Source organism: Leptidea sinapis, chromosome 1 (assembly GCF_905404315.1).
Source record: "Leptidea sinapis chromosome 1, ilLepSina1.1, whole genome shotgun sequence".
Classification (NCBI taxonomy): domain Eukaryota; kingdom Metazoa; phylum Arthropoda; class Insecta; order Lepidoptera; family Pieridae; genus Leptidea; species Leptidea sinapis.
In genome coordinates this window covers 9017552-9042441 of record NC_066265.1, presented here as the reverse complement: position 1 = coordinate 9042441, position 24890 = coordinate 9017552, and the positions used below count along the sequence as shown (strand labels likewise).

Here is a 24890-nt window from a genome sequence, read left to right as displayed (position 1 = left end):
TTCTATCCTTACAAACCTCACGCGCTTCCTCTACATTAATTACTCTTTTCATACATGCTCGCCGGTTGCGGGTGCTTCGGACCTCTCCTTTTCTCAAAACGTCCCCAATTTGATCGACGAATGTTCTAAGAGGTCTCCCGCGACCGACTTGCCCACACACACTTGCCTTATATATTTGATCCGTCATTCTTTCTTCACTCATTCGCTCCACGTGTCCAAACCATTTAAGCATTCCTTTTTAAGTCCTTGTCACAACATCCTCTTTAAAACCACAGCGCGCTCGTATTACCGCATTCGGAATTCTATCAGTCAGTCTTACACCACATATACTACGCAGTGATCGCATCTCAACTGCGTTAATTCTGCTTTTATGCTTCTTCTGCCATATCCAACTCTCACTTCCATACATTAACGTGGCGACAAGCACTCCATTATGTACAGCCATTCGCGCTTCTATTGGCACAGTCTGACCGTTTATAAAGGCATGCAGCGCTCCATTCACACAATTTCCCGCAGTCACTCTCCTTTCAATATCTCCTTCATATCTTCCGTCTCTTGTAAACATGCTACCCAAATATACGAATTCTGTAACTTGTTCTACCCTTTCATCTTCAATCGTGATAGTACACTCAGTCAACCTTTCATCCTTCTCAAATACCATCACTTTCGTCTTTCTTGCATTTACTTTCAAACCTCTCTCTTTAAAGCTCCCGTTCAAGCAGTCAATCATTTGTTGCAACTCATTTACCGATGATGAAAAAATGACTTGATCATCGGCGTACAAGAGGCACTTAACACACAACCCTTCCATATTGATTCCACATTGCATTTCTCTCACATCATTCATGCATCTATCCATGAATAGGTTGAACAACCAAGGCGACGCTACAGAACCCTGTCTGACACCTTTGGAGATATAAAACCAGCCCGTATAGGCACCATTAACACGAACACAGACTTGAGAATCCCTGTACAGAGATTCCAGAGCCCTTATCAGAAAATTGTCCACCCCATACATAGATAAAAACTTCCATAATTCCTTTCTATTCACCCTATCATATGCCTTTTCCAAGTCTATGAACGCGCAATATACTTTCTGGTTTTTTGCCAGACATTTTTCAGTGATGCAGCGTAAGGAAAAGACTTGACCCGTACATCCCATTCCCTTCCGAAATCCCGCTTGCACATCCCATACCTTGTCATTAGTCACATTCATTACTCTTTCAATCAATATTCTGGCATACACTTTTCCAACAACACTAAGAAGGCTGATCCCGCGATAATTTTGACATTCCTGCTGCGAGCCTCTGCCTTTATAAATTGGGACAATCACTGCCTTCGTCCAATCGTCTGGAACTTGGCCGTTTCCATAAATTAAAAAGGCGATAAAATAAAAATATAAAATTTAGATATATTTAATAATTACAAATATCTCTTGTATTTGAAGGTTTTTGGACTTTCCGATGAAAAGAAACGGGCTACACTACACACGGCTCCTTTTTCAACGCGTTATCACAATAAGAACGCGACTGTCCGCCGGTCAAGCTAATTTCGTTGAAATATGTTCCGTCGCTGCCACGCCTACAAGGCCCTTCTAATCTCTTTAAACTGTTCTGCGCAGATGGCAGTACTGCAACATGCATTGCATGCAGATAACAGTATAGAAATGAGGTATACACGGGCCATGCAGGTCTCGTTCGGGAAATCGGTGACCAGTGCTTCAAGAAACTTCTTCAATCGAGTCCTCTCTTGAGATTATCGTAAAATATCAATTTAAGCTCCAGAAGACGGAAGATTGCGCGTTAGCCACTGAAAAACCTCATTTGTCGTACTTCGACAACACTCTCCGCAAGCCTACTATTGAAATGCTGGGTCTCGGGCGATTGCGTCGTTTTTCGCTTTAACACGGGGAGTGTTCCGAAGACCTGTTTGATCGGATCCTGCCTCCGAATTCCGCCATCCCATCATAAGCACACCAAAGCGATAAACTTAAATGATGGCATTAAGTTTGTAGATTAACAATTGGGTCGCAACAACCAACTGCAACCAGTACCATCGTCTCTAACGTCACAACAACTCAGGTATTTAAGGCGAAGAGTAAGCAGAAAACACGCAAACATGATGTTTTTAGACAAGTTTTGTGGTGAAAGTATAGTATTTCGAGCTATGAACACTATTTAATCCTGTTACCCATATCCTTAAGTCTTATTTGTAGGTTGCTAATGCTTGCTGGTTATAGTTAACACTGCCGAGCCTATTTGAACTACCACTTTTCTTTGAAGTTAAACAAGTTTTTTGGCATGGCGTGACGCATTTTTTGGTACTTCTCTCAGAAAAGTTATTCTTATAGCTTGTACTTTTTTGTGTAGGTTCATTTATTCAGATTAGTAGTGAATAACGAGGATTGTAAGCATATAAACTATTTTCCACGCAAGAATTTTGAAAATATTGGCTTTGTTACATAGATGGCGGGCCGGCAGCTGTGAACTCATATCGCTCAAGGTCGCTGGCATTTAGTGTCGCCTTAAAATGTTAAAATGGCGCTACAAAGGCAGCGGCTATAGCGGTGTGGACTCCGACACTCCCTGCAGTCAGATGCATTATCATTTATACTTCCTTTATTTATTATTAATATTAAATATTTTGATACTGGTATTACCATGTGCCAAACGGAAATGATATTGATTAAAATTTCAAATATACACATCATACGGGTATGTCAATGAAGAACACAACGATATCAATATAAAACTTTAATATTTGCTTAAGACGAATGCCATTAACCTATTATGATATAATAAAATAGTATCACAGTTACATAATATTATTATTACAGTACACTCCAGTCTCGAGATTGAGGATAAAGTTCAGACTAGTTAAATGAATTGGCATAGAACTAAATAAATACTTAAAATACGAGACATAACTGCTACGAACGAATATTTGAAAGAATATTGTAATTAAATATTAGAAGAGTGTTTAAAAGCTCCACCACGTCATTTATTGGAGTAAAGTAGGAAAAAAAACAAATACGACCTTCAAGCTGTGGCTCCATCTACAGGATCTACTTTACAGTTGATAACCTGCACAACCCCAATAATTGCATATTAGGAAATTGACTTGAGATGTCGCGCTTTCAAATCTAAACAATTTGTTTCAAAGTTACATCTCTCATTTGGTATTAATTATACAAATTAAATTTGTAACCAAAATTTATGAACAATGCGGGACTCGAACCCGAGACTCTTCGAATCTTGGTATTGACCGCCACCAATTCGACACTTAAAACATATTCAAAATTTCAGATTGATATATAAAAAAGCTATTTTATATTCATTACATAATAATTATCCTTGATGTGCAATGTATCTTACAAATTAACACAATTTTGTATTTTTATTATGTGTATTTAATAATTACCAATATATTAATACGTGGGTAACACTGAAAATATTTAGAACTGGCCAGTTAGAAACATTACTAAAGAAAACTTTTTTTGAATTTCAATTTTAGAACTCCTTGGTAACCTAATGTAGTGCATTCATATTTTGTCATTTGTGTTTGTGAATTGGCGGCAAATCTAAAACTCTTGTTACACGTGAAAATGAACCTAACGCGAGAAAATTTTCGGCCCGTGATTTATTATGACTTTCGTTGTGGGCTTACTCAACAACAAAGCTATGATAGGCTGCGACTAGCATTTCTTAATGAAGCCCCATCTCGTGCCATGGTAGAGGAAGATAAGAGAGTGACCTATCAGCAGATATGGGCAAGCCTAGGCAATGCTATGAGTAAAGTTCAAAAAATATTACACGAACATTTAGGCGTCAGGAAGCTTTGTACCAGATGGATTCCCCATGCTTTAACCGACGACCAGAAACACCTTCGCATGGACTGGTGTCGACAGATGTTAGATACGTTCAACGGCGGGGACTCAAATGCTGTATTTGACATCATCACAGGTGATGAAAGCTGGATATATTGCTACGAACCCGAAACCAAAAGACAATCAGCTCAGTGGGTGTTTCCTTTCGAGGATCGGCCAAGTAAGGTAAAGAAAGGAAAAAGTCAAGGAAAATAGATGATTGCCTCATTCTTTAGTCGGAAAGGTCATTTCGCGACAGTTGTGCTAGAAGATGGAAGGACAGTTATTGCAGACTGGTATGTCAATCGCTGTTTGCCTTTTGTCTTGGAAAAAATTCGACAGCAGCGCCCTCGAAGCAGGATCCTCCTTCACCACGACAATGCTTCAGCGCACTCCGCAAAACGGACTGTTGAATATGGATATTCAGGCTTGAACATCGCGCCGTTGTCAATGACGTGAAGACGGAGCGAGACAGCGCAATACGGACACCTATCGTGCACAACTACGGCCCATTACGACAGAATTCTGGCGCAAGGCGCACGTACCTTTCTACTAAAATATAACCTTTTGTAAAGACATTAACAAGTTGTAAACCATCTAATTATATATTTATAAAGAATTTGTGGACGTTTTAGTCAATCGCCCACAATTTGACTATGGCAGGTGTCGAGATAATGAGTCATCTGCCATACAGTCCTGACCTGGCGCCCTGCTACTTTGATTTATTCCCAAGAACCAAAGATAAAATTCGTCGTATTCGCTTTACAAGCCTGAAGATGCGGTTAAAGCGTACGAAAATGCCATAGAAGAGACCCCTTATTAAGAATGGGCCCACTGCTATTCTCAGTGGTTCCATCGAATGCGACGATGTGTAGAGAGGAACGGAGATTACTTCGAAAAACAAAAGTATTGGCCACTTTCTACATTAAGCCGTTTTTCATTTTCGAAACATTTTTAGTGTTACCTGGTATCTCATTTATAGAACCTAATGCCAACTTAATTAATTATATACAGTTACGTACAGATTATATTACAATGGTTTAATATTTATTATTATTACAATTATTTATTTATTTTTATTTTATAACACTATAAATTTAAAAAAAATACGCCGGTATCAACAAAATATAATTTTCAGTCACTCCCTTATATACTTACACAAATTAATTACAAGAGGAAGACTAAAACTGTTTACTCCAAATCTCACGATGGGCTGCTGAAAACCAGTTTTGTCTTGGTGTCTTCTTCACTGACCAACAATATACTGAGTCAGCTCATTTTAGCAGAGAATCACGCGCATACAGTTATTTTAAATTTTTATAATATTTTTTAAACAAATGATTTGAGTTTTCTTTAGTGTTAATTCTGGCACTATCTGAGACTTTTTCAGATACTCGCGAGACAACACGTCCTGATGATGCCTCGTGTAGAGGTGAAACACGTGTCGAATTGTTTAAAGACAAATATTGGCGGAATTAACACTAAAGAAAACACAAATCATTTGTAAAATTATGGATTTCCACAATAGTAACGCCGCCTCCTTCAATAAATTTTAAATATTTGTTACCTCATTTAATTTAGTATAATATTGTAGATTGTTGTGTTTTTGTGTGAGAGTTTTTTATTGCTAATAATCTATCTAGTGTTATCTATTCTATTCTAAATTGTTAAGATTTGAAAAATACGACCTTTCCAAAAATCCGTAAGTACTTATAGAATCTATGTGAAGGTCTGTTTGAACGCTTCGGAGGGGACTGCCTAGTGCTTGCGCCTGCGTCGCTGACGGGTCGCGGCATGCGGAGGCTCGTGCGAGCTGGGCGCGGGAAGCGACACACTGGCGTCGCGGATCTCGTCGGCGGAGGCGGCTTGGGAGGAGGCGAGGGCCCCTCGCGCCTCCACGAAGAACATCACGTCGCGAAGCTGCTCTCTGAGCTCGGCTACCTGGAAGAACAAACAAATGTCGACTATCGATAAAAAGTCCAAATTTCACCTAAACCCCAAGTCTACTTCCAGCACATTTTAGAGCAAAAGGAACAGATATACTTGACATGTTCCAGCACTTTAGTGTTTTTATACCTCCAATTATCTCGTTTCTAATAATTACTCATTTATTATTAAACCTGTATAGTTTTCATGAGCCTATAAGTAGCAACCATAAAAAGCACATGGACAAATTATTTCCATTGCAGGTGTAGATTTGAGTGTGAGCTGATTTTCGTGGTCTTACACATACCACGTGGAGCGAACAAAAGCCAGCAAAATGTCTTCCATCTCTCTCATTCGCCTGGCCAGACACTCTTTTTCTCTTGTTTCTGGCAAGAGTACCCACTACATGTACTATACCTTATTCCATGACACTCACGACCACTACAACTGTAGCCACAGACCACACTCACCTCGGCCACCTGCGCGTCGTATCGTTCGCGGGCCAGCGCCTGGCTCTCGGCCAGAGCCGCGCCCAGTCCGCGCTCCTCTGCCAGTGAGCGCGTCAGCCGAGACACTCTGCCACACGAAAACACTGCGTTAGGCTAGGGTTACTATGGATGCGAGTTCTGACGAGTTCTGACGGATTCGTCAGAAGAAACAAACGCCTGGTATCCAATGACAGTGTTTACACTGGCGACGAACGCGTCAGAACATGCACGACGTCGTCAGAACCGCTCGAGCGTTGCCAGTGTAAACACTGTCATTGGATACCAGGCGTTTGTTTCTTCTGACGAATCCGTCAGAACTCGTCAGAACTCGCATCCATAGTAATTCTAGCCTTAAGCGGGAGAAAGAAATAACGGGAGGATAAAGTCAAGGGTTTTTGAGGCTTGTTGAGTTGAGTCAATATGTTGATCGAATAATTGCTTTGCATAAAGTAACACACCAAGGTCTCGTATTGTATTGCTACTCTATTTAATTATTATGAGATTCGCTTGAAGGTATATTACACCACATAAGGATTAGTTTAGGTCTGAGCTGTGATAATTTTGCATTCGAAAAGTAGATTTTTATATCATTATTAAAGCACAGTTTTTTGGAGGCGTTCGATACATACGTTTAAGCATGGACATATAATAAGAAAAATGAGAACAACAGAGCCAAGCAGGGACCCCTGAGGAACACTTCCAAGTGAATTTTGCTCAAAGTGCCTCAAACCACTTTACAACTCAAGTAAGAGCAATATTTCCATAGACAAGAAAAAACATGATTAAAATAAACGGCGGTTTACTTTAAACATAAGTTCTCTTATTTTAATATGGGTATAATAATAATCGTTTTGTAACAAAAGATGCAAACAGTACTCACTTCTCGGTGAGATGGGCCATCTTGGCCTGCAGCGAGCGGTTCTCGGCAGCGAGCGCAGTCGCTCGCTCAGCTAGCGCAGCCTGCTCCCGCTCAGCCCGCTCGGCGCGCTCCACCAATTCCCCGCGTTCGCGCTCGCTGTCCGCCTGCAGCCTGCGCCACATGTTATAGTTATATATATATACTAAGGCCAACGAGACGTGGTAAATAATGTAAACAAAGTTTCAGGGGTTCCAAAACATCGATATCTTTGAATACTGAAAAGAATCGATATATTTCTAAGGTTGTCTAGAGCTGCCAAGCTGTGATACTATAATTAAAATCAACAACTACTCAAAACAGAAAAACTAACAGTACCGAATAAATAATAACCAAAAAACGAAGTAAATAATGAAACGAAAAAATAAACTACGTTTAAAAAAACCGCCTTAAAAAACTGAAAAGTATCAAATAACTAAAAATTTAATTTAATACACCTCTTATGCAAACCTTTAGCTTTAATATGAATAAAATACTGTTATTTGTATGTGTTACATATTGATAGGTTTTAAGTTTTTTTCAATGTAGTTTATTTTTGTTAATAATAATATATAATCAACCTGAATTAAAACTCCAAAAAAAAGCCGTACACAGAAAACAATTATATCATCCACGTAGACGAAAATTTTCATATAAATGTTCATAAAATAAAATCTACTGTGCCAAACTATGTAAAATTTTTATGGAACCAAATGGCATCTATTTCGCATCAAACAAAAGAAGAATAACGTAAATCGGAACATAAATCTTAGAGTAATCGGTGTACATACATAAAAAAAAAATACCGATCGAATTGATAACCTTCTCCTCTTTGAAGTCGGTTAATAAAATACGTATCCCTTCGAACAATCCAAACAGGAATTAACAAGTTTACAAAATGGCGGACCAAATGTTGACAACTGTCGTACTGATTGCTTTCCTGTACCACGAAACACGCAACGATAGTTATCGTCGAATAACCGACGCCATTAGTGATAATAATTGCGCGCTATCGCAATGTAACTCAGTAACCGGCCGTTTGTTTACATTCTTTATCTCCTCTCGCTGGCCTAACACATCTAACCCCGCACCTCGCACTTCACAACAATCCCCACTCACTTGGCAAGCTTGTCCTCGTAATGCGAGCGCTGACTGTCAAGATGATGCGTCAACAGGTATGTCAGCTCCAGCTTGTCGGCAGTCCCTTCCCCCTCACCACCACCAGTGCCCGCCCCACCTGCCTCCGACGCCACCAGCTTACCGTCCGCTTTATTCTGCACCAGCCTATGCACGAAGTTATCACCTGAAATAAAATAGAAAAAAAATGCCTATATTTCATGCACGGAAAGTTGTGGAATTCGTAAATCTGTGAGTTAGAATAACAATACCGACCTGCGTAGTCCCACACTCTGTTGGAGCCCAGCTGCAAGGCGTATGTGTGGTTGGACTGGAGGAAGTGCGCCGCTGCGTGACCTTTCTCATATCTACGAACATTCAAATTCTGGTTCAAATATTTTTATTCAAAATAGGATGTGATATCACTTATTGAAAGTCAAAAACTACCACCCATTGGTAAAGTATGCCTCAGACCTGAGAAGAACGGGCGCAAGAAACTCAGCGGATTTATTTTTTTCATTAAAAAATATGGATACAAAGTAAGATCGTACAATTAAACTTATTACTTAATAGCCTGAAGGCGGTGGCTCCATTCCCAATCTGTGGTATCCTTTTATAAGTCATTTATGTTATAGTAACCTTTACCACACAAACGTTTTTTAACAATTCTATTGAATTTCGTAATACATTTGTCTTGAATATTTTCCCGGATCATGTTGTAAAAACATAAAGCCCCACAAAAGACTTACTAACTCGACTTAGCCGAGTAGTAGGCATTTTAAGTTTATGTCTGTTCCTTGTGTTAACATTATGGTTATGACAGGGTCTAGATAATTCACTTATGTGCCTATGTTATTATTCCACGTATTACTTAAGGCTAAATTGCATCGGGACACCACGGTGGCGCGACCAGTCGCCGCTACCAACAAAATACATACGAGTACATGCCTAAAGGGAGTTACTCACCTGGTGTGTGTTTGGTTGCGCAATCAATTTGGTAGCGTGACCAGTTCGGACGTGTCACGACTCTGGGCGCCTACTCCTAAAATCGATATTCGATGTATTGTGACATTAGTCGTGTCGAAACCTACTCTTAGTTACATCGTATTCAATGTCGAAACGATGATTAAACGAACGAAACATTTTTCGATATCGTCGATCGATTATCGGTCCTAACCCTACTCTAAGTTGAAAACGTCAGAGCCGCATATTCGAATTTGACAAATCATCAAACGTCACTTTTACAATAATCTCAACGACACCTTCTAGGCTGTCGGTGCTATTATTGTTTCAAGTTGTATAGATATATTAGCCAACAAAATACATACTTAATAAATATTATTAAAATAATTATATGTGATTTACTATTCAACAAGAATTTTTTACTACCAAGTAATTTAAGTCATTTTGTTGATCGTTTATGCGTAGAAAGTAATGCAAATTGCCGCCTGAGCAATAGGAAGTCGGCGAGAAGGGTCGAGTTACTTTTTTTTAGATTTTATTATCCGCACGTTTTGTATTATTTATTCAATTTTGAATGGTCATACTATATTCATTACATAATTTTTGAATATTTACATTATGTGTAAATGATGCAAATTGGTGGTGCAGAGTCTGGCATGGTCCTTAGCGCCTAAACTATGTTTGACTTTTGACACTTAACAGCGACAAAGCACAGACAATATATAGTTTTTCAAGGTTTGCGCATAATTCATTCACTCTAACATCGTAAAAACATCAAAATATTAGTCTATGGTTACAATGTTGTTACGATAAACGATATGGAATACGAAGATTTATTAGAGTAGGACAGGTGCGATAAGTTCGGAGTATTTTCGTATCGTTTCGAATATAGCATTGTCGATTTTGCGAGTAGACCTCCTGGTGTCTAGATTGGTACCTTACGGACGCAACCAGTCGCGCCACCGTGGTGTCTTTGTCTTTAACGTCGACATTTCAGAACTGGTAGGCGCCCAGTGCCCTGGTCTTGAATGATAGGGAGATCTTAGCGTCCAATTATAAAGTAGACTGTAATTAATAAGTTTAATTCGTGAAGTTCAATTGACAAAGGTAATATTACGTTAACACGACAGTCCGTTCGCATCAAAAGTGACGGTCGCGAGGCTATCTGCTACGCGACCGTATCGCATCCAAAACCGGTTTGTCCGCGCGACCGTCTTAATTCGGCCGCTTAACACAGCGACTGTGTCGCTAACAAAAACCATAAGAACTTGCTGAAGTTGAAAAGAATATAAGCAAGAGACGGCAATAACTCTGCACACAGTTCTGTTAAAGTTCGTACGATAGAAAAGGTGATGAAAAATTTTTTTTAATTTTCTACCACCGAAGAGCAATTCGGTGTATCGCATAAATATACAAATGGAATCTATCTATTATAACATCGTGCAAAACAATAGGTGGAAGCGGACGGACTAATAATAATAATAAACCATGCTGGTTGTGTCAAAAATAAATGAAGCCATGTTGTGAATCACAAATATGACGACTAAATACGTCAGATTTTTTTATGGAAAAGGAGGACAAACGAGCGTACGAGTCACATTCGCCCACATTCTCTTGCAACATCAGAGGAATCACAGCAGCGTTGCCGGCCTTTAAGGAAGGTGTACGCGCTATTTTGAAGGTACCGCATGTCGTATAGTCCCGAAAACACCGCACAAAGAAGTTTATTCCACAGCTTTGTAGAACGTGGAAGGAAGCTCCTTGGAAACCGCACTTTGGAGGACCGCTACATCCAGATGGTGGGTATAAGGTGTGAGTTACAATAACAAGACATATGAAGAGGTCGGTGGGAATGCTTACCGGCCGCAGCCCACGTGTCCACAGATGAGACATATCCACAGCGCGCCAGCCTCTGCCTCCAACAGCCCCTCAACCACGCCACCCCCAGTGTCGCTCAGCACCTCGGTCGACTCACCTTCTGCCACACAAATCCTCTCTTTATGACATCACATTATTTGTCTGGCAATTAGGGAAGGTGAAAAGAAGATCTGGATGCCCTCAGGGATTATTTGAAGAATGCTTGAATTTGTGTACCAATTTTTTATACCCCAAGAATTCGGTATCCCATGACAACTATTATATACCTATTATGGAGTCTCTTACACTGACTATTCGGAATTTAAGGTGTGCAGGGATCTCTGGAAGGACTCGTAGAGATGGAAGAATGGACACAAGGGAAATAAAACTTAAGTAAGACCCGGTATCCACCAAAGCGGAGAGGAAAGGAGACGAAAGAAGATAATCCGTGAAGCTGTCAGGTTATTTCTACCAAAGCGGAGATGTGAGGTGTGAGAGCTCGATATCAGTCAAGGCAAGGAATACGTCATGTCGTTACAAAAGTTCTCAACGCATCTCCGCCCTGCCGCACCGCTTGATCGTTTGACGTGGCACAAAATTCTATAGAAAAATGAGACATCTCCTCTCTTCTCCGCTTGACCCATTCCACAGAGGCTTAGCGGAGAGGAGATGTGGAAATAACGAAATCTGATTGGCTATCAAAATACATCTCCTCTACGTTTTGGTGGATCTTAAACCACCGGGTCTTAAAACGAACGCGTCATGTTGACACGTAGCCGGTACTCACCCGTCGCCGGCGTGACGTGCTCCGCCTCGCACTGCAGGCAGACCGCGCGCTCGCGGGGCTCCGGGGTCTGTGCACACCGACACACGGGGCATCGCGCATCACGCCACCCCATCAGGCACTCTGCGTGAAACGAGTGCGCACACTGCACGCTCAGGACTCCGGCCACACTCTCGTCCATACGTTCTGTCATTAACATACCATCATACCAAAAACGAAAGCAATACTTTATTAGGGTTTCCTGCACATTAATTAGTGATTAGCCAAGTGTGTTTATAATCTCTGGTCAGACGACAAATTTCTGACGACGATTTTAATAGGGAGCATGATTTTAGGCTAGCACAAACATGGAATCCCGTGGTCTCTTTCTGCAGTACAAATGCAACAAAAAGATCCGAAAGTATGGACGTCGTCAGTAGTGTGTGTCGTGAATTAAGGAATCAAAAACCAAAATGAGCTAGGCGCCATGTGGACAGTTTGATGTACTATTAGTGTCAAGTGTTTCTCGCCGCCTCCGCAGTCCCGCCGCGAACACGATTCATGCAATTGGATCGAAATATCGGCATCAAATCAATAAAATATATATCGTGAGTATCCGTTACAATAATTACAATGTTAAAGTTACGCGATGATAAAAGTTTAAAAACATAAATTAGTGATTAATTATTAATTATTTAATTAGAAACAAATAGTTACATATTGTTTATAATACTTAGGTATACACGTATTAAGTATGTGATTCCCATCTTTCTAGAAAAAGCCATTACAAAGGTATTGCGAAGCTATGTAAAGTAATGCCAATCTCCGTTTTGCCAAAAATTTAAGCTCAAGTTCGCTACAGCGCTGAAACAGTAATTTGTCGTCTGACCAGAGATTATAAACACACATTGCTAGAATGATTTTGGGTATAGTACTATCGCGACCAAATAATGTTCGAAAGTGCCGAAAAAATATCATTCTTGAATTAAAAAAAAACAGACAGTATATAATTTCAAAAATAGTAGAATTGGTGTCAGTGAATCAAAAAAGTTTATTTAATACTAATACTATTATGAAATTTAACAGTAAAAAATCCTTCAATTTTTATTGTAAGTTACAATAATACTTATCACTAAACATACCTAAACAAACAGGGCAAGTAGGCAGTTCTGTGTGTGATGGAGGTGGAGCCCCATCCCTGGAGAACTCCACCCGAGACACCCAGGCTGTATAGCAAACAGCTGCCGGCTCCAGACTACTGTATGGTACTCCATTGAATGCTGAGTGGAATTCATGAGCAGCTGCACTAGTACGGAAACTGGAAGTTGTTGAAAAATAATGTTTCACAATTATTTAAAGATTAGTGTATCCAAGTCTACACATGTGACTTTCAGGCTAAGGAGAGAAACCTACCCTCCAGTGAAACTGGGAGACAAAGAACTGCCAATACATGAAACACTTAAGAACCTCGGACTCCATTAAGACAGGTGTCTTACATGGAAGTAGCACAGCAAAGAAAAGAGGGATGAGTTGAAAATAAAATAATGCAGTCACTACTGGCTAATGGAACGAAATTCTAAGCTTGTAATAGACAATAAATTACTGGTATTTATAACAATTATTTTAAGGCCACCGACTCCAAAAATTACAATAATTGTAACTAGAATAAGATTAATTAATTAGATTGTATAAAACCACGCAATTATTTTTATACTTTTTAGAGCACATTATATCTATTGTTTTGAAATAGTGTTTTTGAAGGCGGTTTATTTTTTGGTAATTTTTTTTTTATTTTATGATTTATAGTGAATTTGAAGTACACTAACTAACATCTTGTCTAAACATGTGAAAATATACTAAATTTTTCTATACAGTAATGACCGTAATTACTTTGCAATTTGATTACAGACAGTGTTCCATTACTTTGTTATGGATTCCGTAATCAGAACCTAACCAAACTCTCACCAAACTATCTTTGAAGTATATGCTTTCCAATAAAAAAATTAAAAGAAAGAATCAGCGAAATCGGTTGGCGCAATATTGAGTTATTCGTAAATTTATCATCCACTTTGCTATACGCACGTATAGCAAAATTTAAGACTTTTATGGTTTTCTCATGGATTGCATTGTCAGATATGGACCAAATTACAATGGGACCACTCGGGAAGCACCAGCTTTCAATTAAAAAAAGAATTATCAAAATCAATTCACTAGTCGAACCTTTTGTGGTAACAAACATAAAAAAAATACCGACGAATTGAGAACCTCCTTCTTTTTTGAAGTTGGGTAACAATGTAAAATTTAAATGATTACTTATTTCTTAAAAACTTGCACACAGATGTTGTTTTAAATTTTCAGATGTATAATTTGAACTTATACTTCTTTTGGCGCTTTTGGGAACACTATTTGTATTAACAGGGATACATAATTAAATCATATGTAAATATGACATGCATGTGTCGGATTTATTTGATTTATTAATTATATATGGATGTGAATGATAATGCATTATGAATGTTTATAATAAAGTGGTCTATCTAATTTATATTTTTAATTTTAAATGTATTTACAGTTTGAGGTTAATTGGTGGCAAGTAATCTTTTTATTTGATTACTTTATACACTTTTATGTGTGTATACTATTTCAGTGATTGTTATAATTATTTGGATTTATTTTTAATGTAATAAAATGTTTAATAATAAAATAAATATGTATCAATTTTATATTTTTGCTACTTTTAAATTTATTCTTACAACAAAGAAGTTTAACTCCTCACATGTGTTACATTAATACACACACATTTTTTATTTACCAAATACTCAATGAGACACAGCTCACCAGATTGAGAAGAAGGCTTGGTTGGTAATATCGGTCTTTATTATGAGATTAGTTATTTTTAACATTATCTTCAAAATACTGACCACATGTTGTTCTAACATATTAAGACTGGAATTTTTATAAAGTACTTCAGGAATCTTCAATTAAGAAACATAGTGTATGATATACATAATAAGCCATGCATATGCTATCCATGCTATATATTGGAATGAGATAAGTAAGCAAGTTTATTAATTCATATAATACCTACTATGCTAGAGGTCCCGGGTTCGAATCCCGGTAGGTGCAAGCATTTATATGATGAATATGGATGTTTGTTTCCGAGTCATGGATGTTTAAAGGTATTTATGTATGTTTATATGTATGTTTATATAAATTTATGTATGTTTAAGTAAGTATATTGTATTAAATATATCATTGTCTTGTAACCCATAACACAGACTATATATGCTTATCTTGAGGCAAGATAATTTGTGTAATAAGTGTGTCAATATTATGTATTATTATATATTATATTAGTATGCAGATAGTTATGAATGTATATAATAAAATAACTCTCACGTAAGTAATGCCATATAATGATCTGGTGAACCATCTCGTAGTACTCTAACATGTGCAATATCCTGCTGACAGGCCGCTGCAAATGCTAATAGATCAGGTGCACCCAGAGCTCCTGGCACTGATAACAAGCACAATGTCTTTGCTTCCTCTGTGTCTTTTAATTCACTGCAATATAAGGATTAATAGACATATTCAAATTAAGAATTATATTTTCATGTAAAAGATTTTGTAAACTACCATAATACATCACTTACTTATCTTTATACAAATGAAGGACACCTTTTGTCACTTCCACTAATGGGTTACCACAGAAGAAACTTATTGTGTCATCATCATTGACTTCAGTTGGAGATTGACGAGAGCTAGTAGGCAATAGCCCTGTCACCGAGTTAGGACCAGAGAGAATGCTGGCATATGTTTCCACGGTTATTGTTTTAGATTCCCGAGCTCCACGGTCCCTTTTTTTCTGCTCTTTAGAAGATTCTACACATAAATAATTAAGAAATTTATTGTAAATTGTTCGCAATTGTATCACAACGAACTTATTTAATTATATTACTATTTACTAAATTAAATCTTAGGGTACCTACCAAAGTCTGAACTATCACCCATATCTCCAATATCTTCGTCAACTTCAACTCGCAGTACGCACAACGAAACAGACATTTAAAGTCTGTATTTATAGATTTAAAATAAGTGGATGAAATTTTTCTCAATAATTTTCATAACATAGCAAATAGCAACAATAATTTTATGAACAAAATTCAAAATATTGTATTGTGTTTTTATTATTGTAATTGTCTCATTACTTGATTAGGTGACTAGTGACTTCATGACTTTACTGATCGCTGATAATGACAATTGACACCTAACTGACAGCAACTGACCTAAAGGTTTTTTTTTTTTGGTTCTGTTCGTCCATCTGGACAGGCAAAGGGGTCAAAAGCCCATACAGCCAAGTCTTATTTTTATTTTTCTATTCTTCAGTCTTCATTTTACACAGCTTGTTCAAAGTCAAGCTAAGTCTTTATATCATCTTCATCTTCAAACATAAATAGTACAATTTCACATAAAAGTAGTATTTCGTGTTCTTCATGTTTAATTTTCTTCATATACATATAGGTTCGCATGAAAGGCCGAAGCCAAGTCTTTTATTGATACTGACATAAAGGATAACTGTAAAATTATCAAATAACAGATGACTAATTATGATATGATACATATTTCGATTATAGTCAAACCTATTGTTTACAATAAGTACTGTTAGTATGTTTCGTTAAGCCCAATTGCAATACACTGACTGATATTGGGGTCACTCGGTTGGACCTTAGGAGTAAATTGGATGTAAGAATTGATTTAGATAAGACCGGCAACAAATAAGGCCTACTAATATATATATTTTCCCACAAGATCTATGAGCCAAATCTAACGTTAGTGCAAACGGGAGTTAAAAGTTAAAGTCAAAGAAAGTTGAGTGAAAGTAAAAAAAATTCTTAAAAAACACCAATTGAAGTATAGCAGACAAGACAATTTGAACCTGGTAAGTTATATTTTTAGAGACTGAGCGTTTGGAGATTCAAAAAGTAGAAATTTTATTTTGCACAAATTTATACGTACTTAATAATTACGTAATCGTTATCATATATTAATATAATAATATTGATAATATATACACTACTTGCTTGTGTATGCGACTGTCACGCCTGCGCACGTCTCATTTAACGGTTTTATTCCACGCACTTTTTTCCACGGATTTTTTCTTACGGTTTTACTATCACATTCTTTTCAGTTCGGTCGCGCAGCAAAATCCTTATCCCCTCCAAGCCTGCCGTAAGGAACTTCGTTCCAATAAAATGTTCTTTTCAGAACGAATCTTTCGGCATACGCTTATTACAGTTAATATGCACGATTAATATTTCTACGATCTATAATGCTACGAAGGTATTCCGTTACAAGTTAGATATTAGACATTTGTATTAATTGATATTATTGGGTGTTACCTACATATTTATTCATTTTTATGTCTCTAAAAATATTTTCACTATTCTTAAATTTAATTTATAGCTTAAGTTGTAATGTATTATTAAGTGTTATTAGCATTAGTTGTTAACCTTTGTGGTTTTTTTAGATGCTAAGTTGACCTACTTTTTATATCAAAATATGTAATACGATAGATAAATAAAAATGTGAAATTTCTCAAGATGCCGGTCTCATGTCGAAAGACAGGTGTCGCTTTATAACCATTTAAAACCTTAGAATAATTTGCGATAATATTCTAAGATTAAAACAGTGCTTAGAATTATTATTCTAAGTAACAGTGTGTCACTGTCTATTGTCATTTTGTCAGCTGCTGTGAAATGTGAATAATTGTGATGAAGTGTGAACTAGTCAAAAGTCAAAACTGAAAAGAAAAGTCGCCTGTAAAATAAAGTAGCTTGCGAATGTAATATTTGAAATAATTTGCGTTTTTAATTAAATTTCTCAGGACCACGAACTTCCTCAATTGTCTTATAAATGATGTGATTATGGGTGTTAGAGATTCTAAACTTAGTTTTATATCATATGAAGATGCAACAAAGCGATGTACGTGATGTTTGTTTACGTGAGGATTATATTTTGCTAATGGTTTACCTCTTAATTCTCATTGTGTTGTTGAATTACAGTGTCTGATAGTGAGTTAAGACGTATACGAGAGGCATTTAAGAGGTGTGCAGGTGCAAACGGTATAGCTCTGAGCTTTGAGGCGTTTGTACATGATGTACTCAGCGACGGAGTCCCACATGAAGTGGCGGAGTGGCTTTACCAGGCTTGCGGAGGAACCAAACGAGGAATTACCTTCAGAGACCTACTCTGCGGTGTCGTTGTACTTACTAAAGGAAATATTGAAGAAAAAATTAAGTGAGAAAATTGCTAATTTATTCCAATACGATTTTTCTCTAAGTTTTATGAAAATATCTGGTACAATATAAGCAGTATTATATTTTAATGGATATCATTGTTGTAGATTCTTGTGGACTTTGTATGTCAACAATCAAAGTGATAATGGGATTTATATGTACAAGAGAGATTTTGCAAGAGTTCTGCACTTAGAGAATATATCCCTTTCTGCTGCCAAAGCGCTTAAGAGTGGAGAGATACTGACTAGTCTGTTTGGTTCTGGAGACAAAGTGACATTTGAGCAATTCCGCTCTTGGTTGCTGATCCACAAGGATGCAACTGTTCTGTCCAAGTGGCTTCTCTATAACAGGGAGAGTCATCCCTACGACTTAGAGACCCCAACATTCTATCAGAGTCTTGCTGGTGTAACACATTTAGAGGAAAGGGTATGTTTATTTCTTATCTATTATATATATATATATACTTTAATCTAAATCAAATAATACAAGAGTATGGGTCATGATGATCATATATACTATCAGGCTACCCTTATGTAAACTTGTTTTGTCCTCACCACTGTAACAGGCTGATTTTTATTGGTATTTGAGTAGGTACATTACAACATATTAATAACTGTATTAAAACAAAAAGGTTAGAAAAACATTGGTTTATATTCAAGATTTCCAGTGGTATATCTTAAATCTTCTAATTTATTTATTTTTTAACTCAAATCTGAAACACTCATATGTTTGAAGTTTAAAGCATATTTCCCGCCATTTCATATATATTTTTTGGCTTATATTAAATCACAATAACTAAATGGAGTTTTAAAAATTACAAAATTGCATTGATTGTCTCTCACTTAGGGGGTACCAAGGCCATTGGTATCTTTAAGACATTTCATAAGCTAGGTATATCAGATGTATGTTCATACAGATCCTTTCTATAGATATACAAACATAGCCTTTGTCAAAAAACATTAAAATTACAAAGATCAGGATGGCTGTGTGCTCTTGGAACAAAAAAGGCTGTTAATGCCAAATTTTGCCTCCTAACTCCTCCATTTCATCCTCCATCATCAGAAATGAAGGTAGAACACTTTTTTGTAAATTGTCAAAGCTTGGTGCTCATCATTCATATACAGGACATGCCCTGAATCAATCCTTACAGTTAAAACAGTGTGGCTTGATGAAAATGTTGCTGTCCCGATACATAGGTGAAAATTTCAAAAATATCCTTTTCACTTAAAAAGCTTAATTTTAGTCAAAATGGAGTGAAGACTTGAGCTCAATTGCATCTAGAGGCTGTTTTTGATAATGTTGTAAAACCTCTCAGCAATTCTCTTTTTAAAAGATTTGTAAAATGATGAAAGTTTAAACATTGATTTCAAAGAGTGGCAATGGGTTTCTTACCACTTCTCATTAGCTCAACCCTTTATAAAGTGGCAGTAAACTCAATAAGAAAAGTAATTTTTTGACATTTATATAGTTTTAGACTATGTGCTTACATTAAGTTGTTTAAATAATCTCTATAACAAGCAACATTAAAATTTACCATGGATTCAGTGTATAAATCCATAGATTAGTGACCAGATCTAAGGTCTTGATTAAAGCTAAGGCTAGTTATTTTGAACATTAGTCCTCATTGGTCTCCTTAGTTTTCAATCGCACTGACTCCCTCCCTCCACTTTTTCTCGGTTTATAGCATTGTGGGAGCACTCCACCACAGGTGTCTGGCTCACTGCTTTGAGTAGATCCGTATTATCAAGTGGGTGAACATTCTCTCCCTCTTTCCCCTCCATCTGGCCCTGCATTATCAAGCGCTCATTCCATCCTTCATTTCTGGAGATGTGACCATGTGAACAAAGAAATTAAGAACTTAGCTATGCTTATAATAAAGGAAATGGTTGTTTTTATTCTTTTTTTTTATGCAAGTAAGGGTACGGGCAGGACATTCAGCTGATTGTAATTGATACACCCTACCCATTACAATGCAATGCCATTCAGGATTGTTGAAAAACCCAAAACTTCTGAGTGGCACTACAATTGCGCTAGTCACCTTGATACATAAGATGTTAAGTCTCATTTTTTTTTTATTATATTGACACACTTTTTATACAAATTATCTTGCCCCAAGTTAAGCATATATGTATAGCCTGTGTTATGGGCTACAACACAATGATAATTTAATACAATATACTTACTTAAACATACATATATTCATATAATCATACATAAAGACATTTAAACATCCATGACTCGGAAACAAACATCTATATTCATCATATATATGCTTGCACCTACCGGGATTCCAACCCGGGACCTTTAGCTTAGTAGGTAGGATCGCTAACCAGTTGGCTATACAGGTTGCCAAATTGCCCAGTAATTTCACTAGCTACGGCGCCCTTCAGGTGCCTACACATTACTGCTTCACGGTAGAAATAGGCGCCGTTGTGGTACCCATAATCTAGCCGGCTTCCTGTGCAAAGGGCCTCCCACTGGTAAAATTATTCATCATACATTAGAAAACATCATGACAACATTACACCATAAAAATATGTTTGAGCTTGTGTCAATGAAGCCTTTTCAAGCAAAACCTTCTTTGCTTATAGACCCTATCTTATCTTTGTCGTATAGTTTTCCGACTTTTCTCTATACTTGTAGTTTATTTATTTTATTTTATTAGGAAAACAAACAGTATTACATGACATAAATAGGTTAAAAAAGTAAGTAACAAGGTTTAAAATGGTATTATTACTTGAGAAATATCAGTTCTAGGTCAACGGAAAATAAATACTCTATAAATTTTGAGAGTGTCGAAATATGCGGCATGTACGCCAGTATATTTTTTTCACGTTAACTCAGAAGTGTGATTATTTCACACCTTGAATAAACTCTTGACTTGAGTATATCATTTTAATTTAAACTCGATACCTCCACGCGTTCCCCAGATAAACGGTCTTGACAGACAGACGGACGGACAACACAGTCATCCTAGGATGGTTTCATTTTTTCCTTTTTAGATAGGTATGGATCCCTAACAGACAAATACATTTTTATGTGTAACATATCTTAACAACCGCACTAGGTATTTGAAGGAAAATTACTCCTTTATTAGAATTCCATATTGATTGCTACTGCAGTATAGTATCACGGCTATGTTTATCAAATAATTATTGTATGTAATTACTTACAGTTTAAATAAGACACTTCAAATAATCTTAGATTGCTATGCTATGATAAGGCTTTGCGAATGTAGTACGGAAAGTTATGGTGCCCAGATATATGAGATAAAATAATCATGTTACATTATTTTTTAAGGTGAATGTTACACTAGCGCATTAGGAATACTCCTGTAAGGCTAGACGTAAGATTTGTAAATAAATAAAAATGTTTCAAATCCTGTTCTTAAACTAAAAATATTGCTTTCAACTAGCTTTTTAGACCAGGGTCGATAATTTTTTAAACCAAAAAAAATAATAGTAGGGTGAAACCCATTGGAAAAGGACGAGAATATAACAAAAATGAGAGGATAAATAAATTACTGAAATATAATAATTCTGAGGTGTTTTAGGGTAAAAAATAGTTTATCTCGATTTTCGGCAAAACTACAAGTCCTATGGCAAAAAGTTAAATGGCAAAGTTGTAGGTAATAAAACGCTCTACAACATATTTTGTATACACATAACCTCTAAGTTTATGTGAAAATATTATATCAGACTTCTGCAATTGTCTATTGTCAAGACATTTCTGGGACCTACGCCTCTTCTTCCTGCAACTTTTCCCATCATGATGAGTTGTATGAGTTCGTACATCTCTTACCTAAGTACGTGCCCAAATATGCGACTTTCCTCATCTTGATGGTTTCCAACAAATGGCCAACATATTACGTCTATATGACCACAAAAGAAACCTTCTATACGTTTCCTAGGGTCTTTAGTAGTCCACGCCTCACATCCGTATAGTTTCTCAATCTTATTTTCCTCACCGCCCACTTTGAGAATATGTTTTTTTCTGAGTATTTTCGTGTATTTTTTTGCCTTTTTAGATTATATTTTTTAATCTACCCACGCCCCATCTGCGCCATCTCAATGCCCCCTTATTTTCTCTGGGTCTTCTACTGCCCCCTCGAAAGTCTCAAACGCCCACAAGGGGGCGTCATCGCCCACGTTGAGAACCTATAGTATAGAAGTATGGGCCAGATTTAACAACGTAGTAAACGAGTGCGAAAGGAAATCTTAAGACCGCGGTTGCAAAGTATTTTTTTAATTTTACTAAACAGCTTCGAGCCACTTCAATTCTGGTCTTAATTTCCTAGTCGCTATTACACTTCTCATTTAACCGCGTACCTAAATATTTGTATTAGCGCACTCTTTCTAGTTTTTGGCCTGCTACTGTAACGTACCAACATCATGCGAATACTCTGAAAAAGTCTCTACGTTCTTCGGTCACAGAGAACGAGCCAAATGGTGCCGCATAATAAGAAAAATTGACTTCGTGTAACGGAACAAGGCTATTAGTATTAATGTTTTGCTGAGTTTTTCTTTCCAGTTGTTATCCAAGTAGATATTAAGTTTTGCCATTAACTGCATTAGGTAAACTTTCGGTTTTTGTTTAATTTTGACATACCCATATTTACCAGTGGGAGGCTACTTTGCACAAGAAGCCGGCTAGATTATGGGTACTACAACAGCGCCTATTTCTGCCGTGTAGCAGTAATGTGTAAACGTTAATGTGTTTCGTTCTGAAGGGCGCCGTAGCTAGTGAAATGTGAAATTACGGGGCAAATGGGACTTAACGTCTTATGTCTCAAGGCGACGAGCGCAATTGTAGTGCCGCGCAAAATTTTTGGGTTTTTCAAGAATCCTGAGCGGCACTGCATTGTAATGGGTAGGGCGTATCAATTACCATCAGCTGAACGTCCTGCTCGTCTCGTCCCTTATTTTCATAAAAAAAGTGGTACTTTGTGGAAATTTTTTGGGTAAAATAAATATCTTTGGATTTTTATGATTAATAAAAAGATACAAATAGCTGCCACAGACTAGGACTCCTGAAGGCCTCGTCTAGTATAGAGTATAGATAGAGTCCTAGGCCTCAAAATAACACGAATATACCATTTTTACCGAAACTAGAACAAGTAGCTGGTACAATGTTCTCTAAGAACTGCCCAACAGAAGCGCTAAATATAACACAACTAACGCTTTACAGTAAGTAAAGTCTTTTGTCAAGTAAACACAAAATATACTTTGATAAATACGGGGATTGAAAACAAATACAAGGATTCGAACTTCAAAATCACAGAGTTAAACTACAATGTTGTTCGTGTCGTATTACTACTGATAACATTTCTCGAAGTTGATAGTAAATGTGACATAATTTCGCCCATTTCAAGTATTTGATCGAAGGCTGATAAGAGCACACAGCAGATAAATAAATTATTAAAATTGTCTGCTCGCTCGAAATTTCAGTACATTCGGCGCCTTTCATTGCCAAACACAATAATGCTTTCACATTTACTGCCGTCTGACGACGTCAGACTCGTGTGGATCCGGCAAATCATCGTCAAAAACCCTATCGCTATTACCTCCAGCTCTTGGTATACTTGGTCACCAGCTGATCAACGACTGACAGTACGGCTTTTGCCATGGTCGGTCGGTGGACGATCCTCTGGATATCTAACACATAGATGGACGAAGGCTATGAAAAGCAAGGAAGAAGGCCATAGGGGCAAGTCTGGACATAGCAAAGACCTTTGATCGTGTATGGCACAAGGCCCTCCTCTCAAAACTTCCATTAATTGGGCTTCCTGGGGGTTTATGCAAGTGGACCACCAGCTTCCTCACTGGGGACAGCATAGGGGTCGTTGTCGACGGTTATTGCTCGAACCCGAAGCCCGTGAACGCTGGAGTTCCCCAAGTCTATGTGCACACCTACACTGTTTCTTCTCCATGTCAATGATATGTAGGACGCCTTCAACATATATTGCTATGCAGACGACAGTACTGGAGATGCCGTTAACACGGGCCATGCAGGTCTCTCTCGGGAAATCGTCCACCAGTGACGGAAGAAACTTGTGTCTTCCTTCGAGTCCTCTCGTGAGAGAATATGGGGTAAAATGAACTACAAAAACAGCCAAATTTGTCATGTCACTGCTCTTAAACAACACTTCCCTTAAAGCTTCGCCTAGTATAGGAATCTCGAAATCTCAAGTGATTTCCAATTCCGTGGTCATTTGGAAGGCAAAGCCAAACTGGCTTGGAAGAAGCTGGGCGTCATTAATAGACCCCGGCAATACTTCATGCCGGCCAACATTCTAGCGCTCTACTAAAGCGCAGGTCCGGCCACAAACGGAGTATTGCTGTCATCTCTAGTCTGTCGCTACCACCAGTATCAGCTCGAACCATTTGACGGCGTGCAACGCAGAGCTGCTCGAATTGTTGGGGACCCATAGCTTTGTGAATGGCAAGATAACTTGCCGTTGCGTATAGACGTCGCTGGGGGTTCCGAAAAGCTTTTTGACTTGATACTTGTCGCCGAATTCCACCTTCGCACGACATGCCACAAATAAGGACATCATCCCCAACATCTGGATGTTTAGCGTTCCTCTACAGTGCTGTTTTCAAGGAACTTTCTTCCACGTACGACCAGGCTGTGGAATGAGCTTCTATGTGCAGTACTTGAGACGATACGACATGGGTACCTTTAAAAAATCTGATTCCTCTGGTTGCAAGAGAATGTGAGC

At 37.7% G+C, this 24890-nt stretch overlaps 2 protein-coding genes across 2 annotated transcripts in view; one reads left to right on the top strand and one right to left on the bottom strand.

Moving 5' to 3' along the window:
• Window positions 1-2738: 2738 nt before the first annotated feature.
• Window positions 2739-16096, bottom strand: LOC126969005 (BRCA1-associated protein). The gene is made up of 11 exons (XM_050814298.1): window positions 15863-16096; window positions 15527-15755; window positions 15273-15437; window positions 13016-13191; window positions 11898-12080; window positions 11114-11231; window positions 8567-8658; window positions 8294-8477; window positions 7160-7309; window positions 6262-6367; window positions 2739-5806 (listed from the first exon to the last, which is right to left on the bottom strand). The coding sequence occupies exons 1-11, from the start codon at window positions 15936-15938 to the stop codon at window positions 5624-5626; spliced, it is 1662 nt and encodes a 553-aa protein (XP_050670255.1). The 5' UTR covers window positions 15939-16096; the 3' UTR covers window positions 2739-5623.
• A 1559-nt stretch (window positions 16097-17655) lies between these two features.
• LOC126967757 (ubiquitin carboxyl-terminal hydrolase 32-like) overlaps window positions 17656-24890 on the top strand; it is a 32460-nt gene continuing 25225 nt past the window's right edge. Inside the window, exons 1-3 of the mRNA XM_050812474.1 lie at window positions 17656-17855; window positions 17936-18170; window positions 18277-18595. Coding sequence (XP_050668431.1) covers window positions 17798-17855; window positions 17936-18170; window positions 18277-18595 — 612 coding nt within the window. The 5' untranslated portion in view covers window positions 17656-17797. The remainder of the gene's footprint in view (window positions 17856-17935; window positions 18171-18276; window positions 18596-24890) is intronic.

Coding starts and splice junctions, on each gene's coding strand:
- LOC126969005 (XM_050814298.1), bottom strand. CDS start 15,938: ATGTCTGTTTCGTTGTGCGTACTGCGAGTTGAAGTTGACGAAGATATT. Junction 15,756..15,862: donor GGGTGATAGTTCAGACTTTG/GTAGGTACCCTA, acceptor ATTTATGTGTAG/AATCTTCTAAAGAGCAGAAA. Junction 11,232..11,897: donor GCACGTCACGCCGGCGACGG/GTGAGTACCGGC, acceptor TTTGTGTGGCAG/AAGGTGAGTCGACCGAGGTG.